We start from the raw sequence: 16,349 nt of genomic DNA on the forward strand, positions 1-16,349 counted from the left end.
CACATTTGTCCCACAAGCTTTGCAGCAGGGCCGACATGAAGTTGGACCCCTGATCCGTGAGGACCTCCTTGGGGAACCCCACTCTGCTGAAAATGGACAGCAGTGCATCCGCCACAGTGTCAGTGTTGACAGAGGTCAAGGCCACTGCTTCGGGGTATCGCGTGGCAAAATCTACCACCACCAAACTATATTTCTTCCCCGAACGTGTTGCCTTGCTGAAGGGTCCCACTATGTCCATAGCCACTTTCTGGAAAGGCTCCTCTATGATGGGCAGTGGCCTCAGGGCAGCTTTCCCCTTGTCCCGGGTCTTCCCCACCCTCTGGCAGGGATCGCAGGACAGGCAATATAGACAGACAGCTGCAAAGATCCCTGGCCAGAAAAAGTTCTGTAACAACCTTCTCCTGGTGCGGTGGATCCCCTGGTGTCCTGCAAGTGGGACATCATGGGCTAGGTACAGCAACCTGCGCCGGTACTTTTGGGGAACCACCAGTTGCCTCTGGACCTTCCCTGGCTCCGCTTTGCATCTGGGAACCCATTCCCGGTACAGGAATCCCTTTCCCCACAGGAATCTCTTCCTGCAGCCCTCCCCCAGCTGTGGAGCTGGGCTGAGACTGGCCAGTTCCCTCAGCTTCTGCAAGGAGGGGTCTCTCTGCTGCTCTGCCTGAAACTCTTCAGCCGGGGCAGGGGCAGGGGCGGAAGCTACTTCCCCTTCTCTGTCTGGCTCCATCACCCCTGGCCTGTGTGATCTGGTTTTTGGGGGGCCCCTTTCTCTCAGGGTTGGCTTCTGTGGCTTTGACTGGGTATGTACCCCCCAAACCTGGGGAGCGCACCCCTCGTTTTCTTTGGCTATGGGTCAAGACCAGGGCAAGAGGGCGTTCACCTTGCCAGTTCTCCAGGTCAGCCCCCATCAGTACATCCGCCGGCAAATGGCTGTGCACGCCCACCTCCTTGGGGCCTTCCTTCTTCCCCCATTTCAGGTGCACCCTCGCCATGCGCACCTTGAAAGGGCTCCCGTCAATTCCTGTTACCGCCAGGTGGGAATTGGGCATCATGCGGCCTGGTGCCACCAACCCAGACCGGGCCAGCGTCACGTCAGCGCCTGTGTCCCAGAACCCCGTGACCTTTTTCCCGTCTACCTTGAGGTGTTTGAGACGTTTGCTCCACAGAGGTAGTGCCGCCCCCACTCTGTAAACTGACCTCCGAGCATTTGGCCCCCCTGAGGAGCTGGTCTGTGGGGTGGGCTCGGCCCAATCCGAGTGCCCATTGTCAGCACCACCCGCCTTGGCCACCAGCCCCTCTGGCTTCTGGGACTCCACCCAGTTGATTCCATGAGCCCCCGGCCTGCTCAACCTGTCTGGGAGCTGGGGCACTGGGCTGCTCTGTGCCCCTTTCGCCCACAGCGATAACAGCCTGGGTCTTGTTGTGTCCCTCGGGCCGGCTGCTCTGTCCAGGCCCTGGCTGGCCCTCTGCGAGGTGGGTGGCCGGCCCCTCCGGCTCTTGTGAGGCTCGTTCCTTCTCCTGCACTCAGTCAGCCACCGCTGGGAGCTCATCCGTGGGTGCAGTGCATCCCACTCCTGACACCAGTGTGATGGGGTTCAGGGGTCCCCCTGCACTGCACCCCGTCCGCTGGCAGGAGTGACTCTCACTCAGCAGGTACAACAGAAGGTTTATTAGGTAACAGATGCCCAGTTTCTCACAGAAGCAACAGCATAGCAGCCAGAGACAGTCCTTCCAACCCGTCCTGGGGAGAGGAGTGTGATGGAGTGGGGGATACCTCTCTCTCTCTCTCTCTCTCTCTGTGTGTGTGTGTGTGTGTGTGTGTGTGTGTGTGTGTGTGTGTGTGTGTGTGTGTGTGTGTGTGTGTGTGTGTGTGTGTGTGTGTGTGTGTGGCTCACAGAGGGTGTGGGGTCTCCTGCTGAGGGTAACCTTGACGACCAGGTAACACCTTTGTACTGCAGACAAAGGAGGAGGTGGAGCCTGAGTGGTTTGAATTGAAACTGGGAGTTGGAAGCAGTGAGTCTGGGCTGAGGGAGAGAGAGACAAAGGAGGGGGCCAGGCCCTGGCTCCGGGGGCCCCTCGGGGCCTCCCCTCCCCAGCATGGATTGGACTGGCTGTCTCTGCCTGCGGTACTGACTCCTCTGTACGACGCTGCATCCTGTCGGCTAATAAACCCGCTGTTCTCCTGCTGAGTGAGAGTCACCCCTGCCTATGGCCGGGGTGCAGAGCTTGGGGACCCCCGAACACTGTCACACTGGTGTCATGCGTGAGATGTACTGCACCCTGAGGATGGAGCATCCAGCAGTAAGTGACGGGGGGGTCAGGAGGAAGAAGGGGCCAGCGAGACCCAGGTGTGCTGACAGGGAGTGAGGTGCAGCTCCCCAAGGCAGAGGGGTCTGCAGCCAAACCCGAGCAACTGCGGTTGTGGTCCTCGACAGGGTGTGTCACAGTTACGCCTGGGAGTCAGCTGGAGTCATTCCCAGAAGGTGGAGGGGCCGAGGGCCCAGCCCCCAGGAACAAGTGACCCGTGAGGAGGCTGACATGCTGAATGAGTTCTTCCCAAGACAGTGTGGTCGTGGGCCTTGACAGCGGGTGTCACACTGAAGAAGGGGTTCTTCTGGGAGTCTGTTGGAGTCGGTCCCAGAGGGCAGAGGGGCCTATGGCCTAACCCCGGGGAGCTTGTGACCCGCAAGGAGCCTGGCACACTGAAGGGATTCTTCCAGGAATCGTGGGGTGCAGAGGGCATCAGCCTGAGAGCCTGCGACCACACTCAGCAGCTCTGCTGTGAAGCGGCAGCACCTGTAAATCGAACTGAGATTAAAGGAGCTGGACAAGGCAGCGTGGATGTGCAGTGGCAGAGCTGAGGGTTTAGGAAACTCCTGCAGCGGTGAGCCCAGATCGGGGCAGGGAACCCTGGACTGCCTGGAGCTCTGAACCGAGTGGCCTGCCACAGCTCAAGGAGGGAAGGAGCGATTCCAACCCATCATCTACTAGTGGCCAAGACAGACCTGCGAAGAGTTTTCCAGGCCTGGGCCGAGGAAGGTGCCTGTGTGTCTGTGCAGGAAAGCAGCTTGTCCACTGGGAATGGCAAGTTGTCTGTGAGAGAAACTGCCTCACCTTCTGGGAGTGTGTGAGACCAGCCAGTGGGGCTGGGACAAAGGAGAGAGTGTCTCCCATTGTCTGCCTGTGTTGAACAGCAGCAGCAGCCTGGGGAGAGAGCAGAGCCTGCGTTTGGAAAAGGTGCCTACAAGGAAACTTGTCCATTGTCTGAGGAAGATTCCCCAGCCTGGGGTGGCTGGAGAGGGAATCAGGAAAGAGCATCCCAGGTGTGACTCTGAATCCAGCCATGGGGGCTGGAGCAGAGGGAATGGCTCTGGGATGGGCAGTGGGATCCCTGATAAGGACGTTGGTCCTTGGTGCAAGAACGGTGCTTCTGCTTCTAGGGAAGTGAATCCTTTGTGTGAGCCTGTGGAGGCTTGAGATGGGGCCAAGATCCCAGAGCTGGATCTGAGGGCAGCTGAAGCCCAGATCGGAAGTGGGCCTTCCTCTGCGTCTCTCAGGGAGGATGATGCTTTAACTCGGTCTGATCCAGTTAGTATCATCAGTGAATCCAAGAGACCAGATGATTCTGGTACTTGTTCCTTGCCTGATGCTGAGGTGTTCCTGGGAGGGGTGAGAGGACTCTGTCTGACCAGAGCCATCCTCTAGCCAGGGCACAGGAAGAGCAAACTGGCAATGGAGTTACGCTGATCGATGAAGATAAAGCTGGCAGCAGAAGGGAGGAAAGGGATCCTGACCTTCTGTATGGTGGTACTGGCTGTCTGCCTGGAGGGGGACTATGTGGGAATCTGCCTGATGGGCCAGAAGTGATCCTAGGTGTAGGTGAAACCCAGGAGCTGGTTGTAACATGATGACATGGATGTAGAGGCATGAATTGTGTATTGAAGGAGTCTGTAATTCTGAAATGTCACCATTGTTCCCTGTAACTAGTCTTGCAACCTCTCACATGAGGAGGAACATTCCAAACCTCTTGTGTGGCACGGAAGGGGAAACTGAGGCACACAACCATTGTGGTGGTCTGGCTAAATGCCAAGGGTGGAAGCATTTGTACCTTCCGTTACTGGACTGTAACTGAATTCCAAACATGTGCCGGAGCAGCTGTATGGACTGGTGGGCAGACGGGGCAGGGCCCAGACCAGAAAAGAACTGTTTGATCTGCTGGTGCTGCAGCATCTGTATGGGCTCTGCCCGCCCGACTTGAGAACGTGGCTGATGGACCAGAGACTGAAGCAGGGAGACCGACCAACCTGAGGGAACTACAGGGACTTGCCCGGCTGCATCACATGAAAAGGGCCAAGACCAAGCTCCTGACCTGGAGGTGGTAACATCAAGGGGAGCACCGAGGGTACAGCCGATGCCCTATCTTGTGGGGAAGACCCCGAACTTCCCCAGGTCACTGGCTGAGTGACCCCGCTCAGTTCGGTCTGGAAGGGGGGAGAGATGTGATGGAGTGGGGGATACCTGTGTGTGTGTGTGTGAGTGGCTCACACAGGGTGTGGGGCTCCTGCTGAGGGTAACCCTGACGACCAGGTAACACCTCTGGGCTGCAGACAAAGCGGGAGGTGGAGCCTGAGGGGTTTGAATTGGAACTGGGAGTTTGAAGCAGTGAGTCTGGGCTGAGGGAGAGAAAGACAAAGGAGGGGGCCAGGCCCCGGCTCTGGGGGCCCCTCGGGGCCTCCTCTCCCCAACATGGATTGGACTGGCTGTCTCTGCCGGCTGCACTGACTCCTCTGTACGATGCTGTGTCCTGTCGGCTAATAAACCTGCTGTTCTCCTGCTGCGTGAGTCACTGCTGCCTGCAGACGGGATGCAGAGCTTGGGGGACCCTGAACCCCAACACAAGGAGCCCGAGGGGGGCCCCTCTGGGGTGTAGCTTCCCCCCATCGCCAGGCTGGCTGCCTTCCAGCTTCCTCTCCCCTCCAGCTTCCAACTGCCGCCTCCGATTCAAACCCAGCTCGGCTCCTCCCTCCTCTGTGTTCAGGGCAGAGGTGTTACCTGCCAGCCTAGGTTATAGCCCCAGGGTCATCCTTCGCTGCTGGGCGACGCTCTGCCTCTCACACACGCACTCCCCCCACTCCATCACAGTCAGCACCCTGGTTCCTTGCTGGGTGACTGCCGGGTAAGTCCCTGCCCTGCCCTGCCCTGCCTTGGGGTCCCCTTTGTAGCTGGCAGAAGCTGGCCCCCAGAGGGGAGCTGCTGGTAAGAGCTGCCCTTCACCCCCTTGCGCAGGCTGGGGGTCTGTGCCTCACTGGCAGAACCCAGGGCACAGCCTTGGGGGGCAGGGGGAGGCATCTGACTTCTGCCACCTGCAGCACCCCCCGCTGGTGGGCTGGCCCCCACAGGGGATGGTCCCTGCAGGGCGTCAGGCCTGAGGAGCTGGGCAGAGCAGACCCAAAAGCCCAGAACTGCAGCAGAAGCCCTGGCCAGGTGCCATATTAACCCCATAGGGGCTCTGCCAGCAGTGTTAACAGTTGGCAGGTGTGAGGGCCCAGGCCCCAAGGCCAACTGTGTCCCACTGCTTCCCAGCCCAGGAGGGGCCAGTCAGCCTCAGTCCCTCTCTGCTGGAGCTGGAAGCCCAGAGCCAGCCCCCACCCCATGCAGCACGGGGCAGCCCCTGCCACAGACAGGGACGTCATCTCCTCTCAAAGCTGCTGGAGCCGATCAGCCACGTAAACATCCAGCCCCAGTGAGAACCCCGGGGGCTCTGCTGTGGGAAATGAGGGACATCCACCCCCAGTGAGAACCCCGGGGGCTCTGCTGCGGGAAATCTGGGACACCCACCCCCAGTGAGAACCCCGGGGGCTCTGCTGTGGGAAATGAGGGACATCCACCCCCAGTGAGAACCCCGGGGGCTCTGCTGTGGGAAATGAGGGACATCCAGCCCCAGTGAGAACCCCGGGGGCTCTGCTGTGGGAAATGAGGGACATCCAGCCCCAGTGAGAACCCCGGGGGCTCTGCTGTGGGAAATGAGGGACATCCACCCCCAGTGAGAACCCCAGGGGCTCTGCTGTGGGAAATGAGGGACATCCACCCCCAGTGAGAACCCCGGGGGCTCTGCTGTGGGAAATGAGGGACATCTAGCCCCAGTGAGAACCCCGGGGGCTCTGCTGTGGGAAATCTGGGACACCCACCCCCAGTGAGAACCCCGGGGGCTCTGCTGTGGGAAATCTGGGACACCCACCCCCAGTGAGAACCCCGGGGGCTCTGCTGTGGGAAATGAGGGACATCCACCCCCAGTGAGAACCCCGGGGGCTCTGCTGCGGGAAATGAGGGACATCCAGCCCCAGTGAGAACCCCGGGGGCTCTGCTGTGGGAAATCTGGGACACCCACCCCCAGTGAGAACCCCGGGGGCTCTGCTGTGGGAAATGAGGGACATCCACCCCCAGTGAGAACCCCGGGGGCTCTGCTGCGGGAAATCTGGGACACCCACCCCCAGTGAGAACCCCGGGGGCTCTGATGCGGGAAACGTGGGGCCATGTGTTCCACGGGCCCCTCGGCCGCTCCCTGGCGCCAAGGCTAGCAGGACTGTTCTGAGTGCTGGCTCCGGCACACCCCCCTTGCGCCCTGGCCCCAGCCCACTCTGAGGCCCCAAGTGCAGGTGCTCCAGTGGGGGAGCAGCGAGTGAGCCCGTGGCGAGCAGAGCCCAACTCCCACAGCTCAAGCCGATCGTGGCCGCGTGGCCACAGCCCCACATGGCTGGCGGTGGTGGGGCTCAGGCAGCTCAGCCTTCAGCCCCACAGAGCCTCATTTCTAGTCCCACAACAGCCAGGCCCCCAGCCGCCCGTGGGCTGCAGCACCCGCCAGCTCTGGGACACAGCTGGCCACAGCAGACGGCCTCTTGCTTGCCTGCAGGGAGGGGCACACATGCCAGCTGACAGCCCTGCCCTCCAGGTACCCTGCCCCGCTCCTGGAGCTCTGCCAGCCCCCAACCCCCTACCCTCGTTCTGAGAGCCTGCGGGCCCTACAGAGACAGCACAGGCCCGGGCCAAGCCCCACACCGCTCGGCTCTGGGCCCAGCCGGGCTGTGCTGGACCAGGGCTGCCCACCTGGCCCCACAGGCAGGATGGAGGAAGGGGGGAACTGCCCTGGTGCCCCCCGTGCAGACAGCTACCGAGGGGGTAGAGACCATTCCTTCCCTCCCACCCCGGGGCTCTTGCTGTGCCCCTGGCGTGCGCAGCCTGCCAGCTGGAGGGGCACAAGCTGCCAGGCCCCAGCCTGGGGCAAGAGCAAGTCCTGCAGCCCTGGCTCCCCCTGGGCTGGAGCCACTGCCGGGCATGACCCCCCATGCGAGACCCGTCCAGGGGCAGGGCCAGCTGGAGAACCAGAGGGCTGAGCCCAGGTAGGGCTCCAAGGCAAAACGCTACACAGTGCCAACGGACAGCACACGGGGTAACAGCCTGTAAGCTGGAGCTCGCCAGGCCAGCTCCCGCCAGCGCTACAGGGGAGGGCAGGGGCAGCTCTCCCCCACACACCGTGCCATGGGGAAGCCGCCTCAGCTCACCCCCCACAGCCCAGCAGAGGAGACCAGACGTGCCAGTAAAAAGATTTACAGTACAAAAGGAAAAAAGTCTGAGAGCCGCGCTACCCCCCCCATTGGCCCCGTTCCCCCCGCCATGGGCGGCAGCATCGGGGCAGGGGGAGGGCGCGGGCACTGCCAGAAACACAGAGCCCCTTACTGGGCGCAGGCTGGCGCTGCTCTGGCGTGTGGCAGTGCTGTGCCGGGCGGGTAAGGACCAGTCCCTGCAGGCTGGCGCTGCTCTGGCGCGTGGCAGTGCCGTGCTGTGCCAGGCAGGTAAGGACCAGTCCCTGCAGGCTGGCGCTGCTCTGGCGCATGGCAGTGCCGTGCCGGGCGGGTTGGGACCAGTCCCCGCAGGCTGGCGCTGCTCTGGCGCGTGGCAGTGCTGTGCTGTGCCATGCCGGGCAGGTAAGGACCAGTCCCCGCCGGCAGCTCGGGGCACTCAGCTCTCGAACCACTTGCTCCTCTTGGCCCCAGGGACGCTGTCTGGGCTGCCCAGGATCTTCCGCTTGTACTGCTGCACAAGCTGCTGGAAGTGGGCCTCCGCCTGGCCCCCCGCCGGCCCCTGCCGCTCTCCTGGTGCCTGTGAGGGATGGAGAGTGCGGGGGTGGCGTGGTCAGGGGCACGGGGCTCCTGCCGCCAGCTGCACCCCCTGTACAGGGAGCAGAGCACCCAGCGCTGGGGGCTGCATCCACAGGAGCAGCATTGGGTGCCACCTTGGGGGCAGGGCCCCACCTGCTGAGCAGCCGCTGGAGGTCAGTTCCTGCGCCCAGCAGAGGAGCTGGGGCTGGGAGCATCCCAGGGCCTGGCCCAGAAGGGCTGCAGCGGGTAGCGGGCTGGAGAGGAGCAGCTGGGAGGCTCTGGGTGCCACCCCCAGTCCTGCAGGAGTCCGGCCCAACCCAGCCCCTCAGAGGGACTGCGCCCCAGCCAGACACCTGCCCAGCTCCCGCTGCCCCAGCCCTGCTCACCTGCCTGGGGGTGGCGCCCTGCTTCTCCCGCCGCCGGCGCCGGCTGGCCTGGGCCTTCGGCTTCCTCAGCACCGCCGGCTTGCCCCTGTCACCCGCCCTGGGACAGAGAGCCAGCGTCAGGCACGGGGCAGGGCCAGGCCTGAGCCCAGGACACGCCCACCAGGCCCTCCCCGCTCACAACGCCTACCTGACCTTGGGCCCCCGGTGAGACGGCAGAGGCAGAACCTTCCTGCGCCGCGTCCCGTCCGGCAGCTCCACCTGCTCCACCTCCGCCTTGGTCTGGAACCCGGCCCAGGGGGTGCCAGCCCCCAGCTCCTCAGGGCCCCGATTCTGCCTGGCGCCCGGGGGGGCCCCCTGCCGTCCCTTGGCGCCCGGGGGGGCCCCCTGCCCCTTGGGGCCCTTCTGCTGCCCCTTGGTGCCTGGGGCTGCCCCTTGCCCCTTGGGGCCCTTCTGCTGCCCCATGGCGCCTGGGGCAGCCCCCTGCCCCTTGGGGCCCCGCTTCCTGGCGTTCTTCTGCCCTGCGAGCAGCTCCCGGGGTGTCTCCACAGGCCCAGCTTCCTGGGGAGGTCCTTGTGCCTCTGCCGCTTGCTTCTGCCTCAGCTTTTGCTGCACAAAAGAGAAGGTCACTGCCCTGCCGGCAGCCCAGCTCCGCCAGGGAACCCGGCCGCAGCCCCGCAAGGACCAGCAACTCGGGGGTATCCCAGCTGGTCCTGCGTGGCTGACTGCTGGCGTCAGCCACCATGTGAGATGCCAACAGTGGCACACTGGTCACGCCAGGCCAGACGGGGCAGTGACCCCCGGGGCCCCCACAGGGGAAGAGATGTGTGTCTCTCGACAACCCCAGCGAACCCAGCTGAGACACCAACCACCCCCGACCCCTCCCAGCCACCACCCTGCGCCCCTCCCCTGCACCCCTCCTTCCCCTGCACCCCCAGCCACCGCCCTGCGCCCAACCCTGCACCTCCAGCCACTATCCTGTGCCCCGCAGCCACGGGCCTGACCCCTGCCCCCAGCCCCCAACCTGCACCCCCAGCCGCATCCGCCAGAACCCCCAGCTGCCAACCTCCGCCCCCTCCCACTGACCCAAGCCCTGCCCCCCGCCCGGCACCCCAGGCAGGGGAGGAGCTGCGCCACCCACCAGGCTGTGCTGGGCCCGCTGCTCCTTCAGCTTCAGCTTGCGGCCGTCCTCCAGCGAGAACTCCACGATGGGTCTCTGTGGGCAGGGTCCGGTCAGTGCCCGGCTCAGCCAGCGACAGCCCTCCGAGCCGGGGCTGGTACACAGTGGGGGGCCTGCCACACCCCCATCCCCCGCCCAACCCCATCAACGTGGGGCCCCCGCCCGACCCCCATCCCCCGCCTGTCCCCATCAACAGGGGGCCCCCGCCCGACCCCCATCCCCCGCCTGTCCCCATCAACGTAGGGCCCCTGCCTGACCCCTAACCCCTGCCTGACCTCCATCCCCTGCTTTCCCCTCCAGACAGGCCCCCTAACCTCCGCTCCCCACTTCCAGACACCCCCCCCCCCACCCTGCTAGCACCCGGCCCCAGGCCCCCCGCCCCAGCCTGCCCGTGCTCACCTTCTGCGGCCCGAAGAGCTGGGGGTTGTTGTTGGTGTGGCGCAGGGCGGCCAGCGCGTGCTCGTGCGCCTCGAACTCCACGAAAGCGTAGCCCAGGGACTGCCCCTGGCCCTTCCCCGCCGGCGCCGCCAGGTCCCGCATCACCCGGCACTGCGAGGCAGGAGAGCCGGGAGCTGCCCCCCGCCAGCCAGGCAGCAGCCCCTGACTGCCAGCCACCCTGCCCTGCCCCGCCCCGTCCACCCCACCCCACTTCACCCCGCCAGCCAGGCAGCAGCCCCTGACTGCCAGCCGCCCTGCCCCGCCCCGCCCCGTCCACCCCACCCCACTTCACCCCGCCAGCCAGGCAGCAGCCCCTGACTGCCAGCCGCCCTGCCCCGCCCCGCCTCGTCCACCCCATCCCACCCCACTTCACCCCGCCAGCCAGGCAGCAGCCCCTGACTGCCAGCCGCCCCGCCCCGTCCACCCCATCCCACCCCACTTCACCCCGCCAGCCAGGCAGCAGCCCCTGACTGCCAGCCGCCCCGCCCCGTCCACCCCATCCCACCCCACTTCACCCCGCCAGCCAGGCAGCAGCCCCTGACTGCCAGCCGCCCCACCCCGTCCACCCCACCTGCCTGCCCCATCCCGCCTCACTCCACCCCACCCCGCCCTCCTCGACCTGCCCCACCCTACCCCGCCCCGCCCACCCCATCCTGCCTCACTCCACCCCACCCCACTGCCCCTGCAGCCAGCGCTGCTCAGGATGCCCCCGGGGCCCACACAGACACCCCGCAGCTCCCTCACCATGAACTGGCCCAGCCCCGGTCAGGTCCCTGCCCCACAGCCCCACTCCCCTGCCCCTGCCCAGGGCTCACCTCCCTGATGCGGGGGGCTGGCCCCCCGGCGGTGGCAGCGCGCAGCATGAGTCGCCGGAGCTGCTGGTCGCCCAGCCCCTTGGGCAGGTTGTGGACGCAGAGCCGCGTGCGCGACACGAACACGTTCTGGTCCCTCAGCTTCTGCCGCTTCAGCTCCTCGAACTGCCAGGCCCACGCCGGGTCAGTGCCGGGCCAGTGCCGGGTCCACGCCGGGCCAGTGCCGGGTCAGTGCCGGGCCTGTTGTGTCCCCCCCACCCCCCGGCCAGCCCAGCTCCCCCAAAGCCAGCACATGCCCCCGCCCACCGGTCCAGCTTCCCCCTCCTCCATCCAGCCCAGCTCTCCCCTCCCCCAGCACATTCCCTCCCCCTGCTGGGCCAGCTCCTCCCCCACCCAAGCAGCCTGGCGCTCCCCCCCCCACTGCCCCGTCTCCCCACCTGCCAGCCCAGCGTGGTGCTTCGCCCCTGCTGGCCTGGCTTTCCCTCCCCCCTCTGCCCCCCACAGCCTGGAGCTCCCTCTCCCTGCCACTGGCCCAGCACACCCCCCAGCCCCAGAGAGCTCCTCCTGCCAGCCCTGCTCCCCAGGCAGCACCCCATGCACCCGCTCCCCACAGCCACACAGCACGGCCCTGCCCCACCAGGCTTCCTCACCGCAGTCCCCGCTGTGACCCTCCCCGCCCGCCCCCCTCACTCACCCGCGCTCTCTTGGCCAGGTCGGTGGCACTCATGCCCTCTGCAGCCTGTGTGCCGGCCCGGATCACTGTGGGGGGAGTGGGGGGGGCGTTAGGGCCCCCGCACAGAGCCACTGGGGCAGGGTGCTGTGCCCACCGCCATGAGTCACACGGGCCCAGCGGGGGCAGCAGTGGGGCTCCTGCCAGCCAGGAGCTGGGTGGAAAGACTCCGGGGGCTAAGACTGCCCCCCCCAAGCTGCTTGGCATGGGGAGCCCCAGAGAAGCAGGGAGCTGTGTGGTGTGAGGGCTCCCAGGGTCAGTGGAAACCAGAGATGGGACCTGGCCAGTGTGTGGTCCCCAGCCAGCCTCGCCACTAGCCCCAGCCTGTGCTGAGGGGTCTCGCAGGCCCAGCCTTGGTGCGAGACCCAAGTACTGGCACATACCCGGGCCCATCCGTCACCCCCGCCCCGTCTGGGCTGGCCCAGGGCTTTGGGGGCAGTGAACGCCAATCCCGGGGCTGCGCCAGTGTGGGGCGGCCAGGCCTGGCTCCTGTGTCTGCCGCACTTTGCCAAACCGGCCTGGCTGGCAGGGCTGCGGCACAGTGGCAGGCGTCCCTGGCACTAGGCACAGCAGGGAGGGGTTCCCAGGGAGGTGGGTGGCAGAGGGGTGGCTGGCCCCCTCCTGCGGGCCCCGGAGCCAGGGTAACTCACGTCCTTCTCGAGCCAGGTACAAGTTCCGGGTCCCTGTTGGCTTCTTCACCTTCTGGCCCCGCAGCTTCTGGGCCTCGTCACGGCTCACAGCCAGGTCCAGGCACAGCTGGCGCCCGCCCAGCCGCAGCCCCCCACCCTGTGAGGCAGCCAGACAACCACTGAGGGGGGGGGCAGCCCCAAGGCTGCCGGGAGCACCCCTGGAGGACACACCCAGAGCCTCGCGCACAACACCGGAGGGAGGGGGCCGCCAACACGGGATTGTGAGGGTTGTGTGCAAACACCGGAAGTACAGCGGGGGAACACGGCCCACGTCCTGGTCTGTAAGGTGTGTGGGTCTGTCCCAGGGGGCAGCCAGGGCCGTTGGCAGAGACCCTGCTGCCCTGCTAAGAGCACATGCCCAGGTGGCAGCAGAAAGAGACCCGGACCTCAAGTGTCCTCTCTTTTACCTTCCGCCCTGGTTTTACTGCAAGGTTTGCTCTACAGCGGGGTGTGCATGACAGAGAGAGGGAGGGAGACACACACACACCTCTGGGCTGCAGACAAAGGGGGAGGTGGAGCCTGGGGGGATTGAATTGGAACTGGGAGTTGGAAGCAGGGAGTCTGGGCTGGGAGAGAGAGAGACAAAGGAGAGGGGACTGGCTGTCTCTGCCAGCTGTACTGATCCCTCTGTACGACGCTGTGTCCTGTCGGCTGATGAACCCGCTGTTCTCCTGCCGAGCGAGAGTCACTCCTGCCTGCGGCCAGGGGCAGCGCCTGGCGTGGGTCTGCGCCACGAAAGCTCATGAATTATTTTCTTAATCTCTGAAGTGCCCCAGGACTGCTGGTTTGTTTTGGGAAGAGCCAGACTGACCGGCGCCCTCTCTGAGTCTAGCCACAGCTTACTAAGAGGCTGAGCGCTGCGCCTGTGTTTACGTCTGGCTGCTGAGTTACAGAGCAGCTCAGAGCAGCTTTACGCTCTACACGCGGATTTCCTCTCACGTGCCAAAAGGGGGATCTACAGGGGGAGAACTCGAATTCCCATCCGCTTGGATTCCATTAGGCAGGCTGGAGGGGCACACGCGCACGGCCCAACGTAAAACGCTTGCTCGTCCCTGCTACCAGCTCCTGCGTCTCGTCTGCACTGCAGCCTAAGCTGGGTAAGGGGTGACGAAGCTGGGGTGAGATGGAGGGTACAGGAGGCTGTAATCCAGGTGACCAGGCCTGATCATTGGTAACCTGGGTGACCAGGTAACCCCTCTGCTTCCTGGGCAGTGTGGGGTGTGACAGGGGGTACAGGAGGCTGTAACCTAGGTGACCAGGCCTGATCATTGGTAACCTGGGCGACCAGGTAATACCTCTGCTTCCCGGGCAGCTGGCACAGGGCTGGAGCCTGGCTGGGTTTTGTATGAGAAGCTGGGCAGTGAGGGGAGTTAGTCCAGAGGCTGGAGAGGAACAGGGCAGGCAGGGCCCCTGCTGGGGGTCCCTCTGGGGGTCTCCTCCCCCAGTACGGGTGGGACAGACCACTGCTGGTTGCTCCGCGGGCGGGTCCGTACCACGCCGTGTCCCTGTCGCCTAGCAAACCTTCTCCCCCACCCACGGAGCGAGCGTCGCCCAGCCATGGACAGGGGCAGGGCTGGGAAACCCCGAGCCCCGTCACATCAGGGCTTTGGCCATTGTTGTTGTGCCTACGTTCTCCTTTCTATGCTACAACCTGCCGGAGGCGCTCCATGGCGCGGCAGGGCGTGGGCAGGTAGCAAGGAAGTGTGAAAGCTAAGGCCAGTGCCCAGCTGGCCGAGGCAGGACAGCCTTGGGGACCCTCAGCCATACCCACTGTGCCTGATGCTGGAGGAGTCGGCAGAACTGCCGAAGCAGCCCTGGGGCCAGGCAGGTGCCCCCAACAGTGGGACGACAAACCAGAGAGAACAGCAGCCGCCATCCAGGGTCGCTGCGGGGAAACTCGGAGTAACACCCCTAAAGGCTTAACAGCTGCAGGCCTTGGGGACATAGAAACGGGCAGGCCTGGAGCAACGTAAAGACAACCCGTCTGATTCATTAGGTGACGAGCTCCCGGGGGGGGTCGCACTCCTGCAAGGGGCTCCAGGCCCACTTGGGTTTTGTCAGGCTACTGACTAGCAGGGCTCCCCCAAGGTATAGAAATGGGGTGCTCTGCAGTAGAGCTGGGTTGGCCCTGCAAAGAGCCTGGATGCCTCAGATCGCGCCAGACACTGCCAGATCCTCCCTCGCGTTCAGTCTAACTGCCCTCCAGACAGACTTGAGCCAGGACAGGCCGCTCAGAACACAACCACACACGCAGGTGGTGTGACGTGGGGGGATGTGTGGGTGAGCAACAGGTGGAGCAGCTCCCAGGGCTAAGAATGACCCCTGGGGCTATAACCTAGGCTGGCAGGTAACACCTCTACCCTGAACACAGAGGAGGGAGGAGCCGAGCTGGGTTTGAATCGGAGGCAGCAGTTAGAAGCTGGGGGAGAGGGAGCTGGAAGGCAGCCAGCCTGGCGAGGGGGGAAGCTACACCCCAGAGGGGCCCCCCTCGGGCTCCTCTCCCCAGGACGGGCTGGAATGACTGTCTCTGCCGGCTGTACGGTGGTTGGGGTGCAGTGCTTGGGGACCCCAAACCCCACCACACGCATGCACGCAGCTGGGCACCACTGAAGGCACATGCAGCTTTTCGGGTGTTTTCAATACAGGCGGTGCATCGCCTGTTCCCCTGAAAAGGACCCACGTGCTGCTCACGAACAACCGAGCCACCCGCCAGCCCCGCTCACCTCGCTGTCGCCCTGGGCAGCCTGCAGGCACTTCTGGGCAGCGTCCTGGGTAGTGAACTGGGCGAAGGCGCAGCCTGGCAAGAGAGGGGTGTCCTGACCCTGCAGCCTGGGCAGTAGCCCCGGTTACGCGCCTGTTGGGGCACAGGCAGCCCGAACACACCAGGCTAGGGGCAGCTCTTGGGGCTGACTCCAGGCTCCTGGGCTTGGCCGTGGCCACGGGCGGAAGGCCGGGCCCCAGGGCTCTGGCCAGCCCAAGGCAGCATTACCTCTGGAATGCTCCGTGTCCGGGTGCAGCACGATGCGGACGTACTTGAGGTCCCCAAACTGCTCCAGCATCTCGCCCACCTCCTCCTCCTCTGCACTGAAGGGCAGGTTCCTGTGGGTGCCCCACACCATGAGAGGCCCTGCACGGCCGGCTGCTCCTGCCGGGCCCACCATCCCACCGTTCCCACAGCCCCGGAGATGGCACCCGGCCAGGGACTCCCCTGGCATAGGCGCGCTAAGGCCAGGACACACCTACGACTGCTCCAGGAGTTGGGGTGTCAGCGTATCCGCTTACATCAGCTTATCGGTTAGTGCTACAGGCTAGGCACTGCCCCCTCCGTTTCCCCACATACACAACACTCAGCCTCCAGCCCTGCTTGCGCCCACAGGGACCAGGCAGCTCCCCAGCTGCCACACTGCACTAAAAAGGCTGAGGGGGCACACAGGGTGGCTCCGCTTCTGTCCCGTTGGGGGGCGGGGGTGTGGGGCTCGGTCTCTTTCCCCCACCCCCAGCTCAGGACGGGGGGAGTTGACCGAGTGACCGACAGAAAGGCTGGCGGTCGCTCGGTTACGACCTCACTCGCTAACACCCCTCCCCAGAGCAGAGTGCAGGGCCGGGGGAAGGAACTGCAGGCCACAAGTGGTGTGGGGGTCCCCGGCAGCGTGGGCAGAGGAGGGCCCCATGGGGGCTCTCATTCTGAACGGATACGCCCCAGCACCAGAGGGCAGCTCGAGGGCTCGCCCAGGAATGGGGGAGAATCCATTCCTGCCACTTGGGACCCCAGTGGAGCGCCTGAGGACAGCACCGCCCTGCGACCTCCCTCACCCCGCCGGCTGCAGAGCCCACAGGGCCAAGACTGTCACGGGAGGGGCTGAGAGACGGTGCCAGGGCACAACCACACAGTTCCCATGCTGCCTGGCAGGCTGCAGTCTGCCCCAGCCGGGAGCCAGAGCTGGGGCTGCAGGGCCCAGGG

The 16,349-nt window shown here is 65.0% G+C and overlaps 1 protein-coding gene across 2 annotated transcripts in view; it reads right to left on the reverse strand.

The window, feature by feature from the left end:
• Nucleotides 1–7,595: 7,595 nt before the first annotated feature.
• RBM28 (RNA binding motif protein 28) overlaps nucleotides 7,596–16,349 on the reverse strand; it is a 28,175-nt gene continuing 19,421 nt past the window's right edge. For both annotated transcript variants that reach the window (XM_074976670.1, XM_074976677.1), the window contains exons 10-19: nucleotides 15,378–15,487; nucleotides 15,112–15,185; nucleotides 12,350–12,485; nucleotides 11,664–11,728; nucleotides 10,973–11,134; nucleotides 10,119–10,268; nucleotides 9,681–9,755; nucleotides 8,730–9,148; nucleotides 8,543–8,639; nucleotides 7,596–8,157 (exon numbers count right to left, since the gene is read on the reverse strand). In XM_074976670.1, the coding sequence (XP_074832771.1) occupies nucleotides 8,017–8,157; nucleotides 8,543–8,639; nucleotides 8,730–9,148; nucleotides 9,681–9,755; nucleotides 10,119–10,268; nucleotides 10,973–11,134; nucleotides 11,664–11,728; nucleotides 12,350–12,485; nucleotides 15,112–15,185; nucleotides 15,378–15,487 (1,429 nt within the window). In that variant the 3' untranslated portion in view covers nucleotides 7,596–8,016. The remainder of the gene's footprint in view (nucleotides 8,158–8,542; nucleotides 8,640–8,729; nucleotides 9,149–9,680; nucleotides 9,756–10,118; nucleotides 10,269–10,972; nucleotides 11,135–11,663; nucleotides 11,729–12,349; nucleotides 12,486–15,111; nucleotides 15,186–15,377; nucleotides 15,488–16,349) is intronic.

This window comes from Carettochelys insculpta, chromosome 1, assembly GCF_033958435.1.
Source record: "Carettochelys insculpta isolate YL-2023 chromosome 1, ASM3395843v1, whole genome shotgun sequence".
In the NCBI taxonomy this organism is placed as follows: domain Eukaryota; kingdom Metazoa; phylum Chordata; order Testudines; family Carettochelyidae; genus Carettochelys; species Carettochelys insculpta.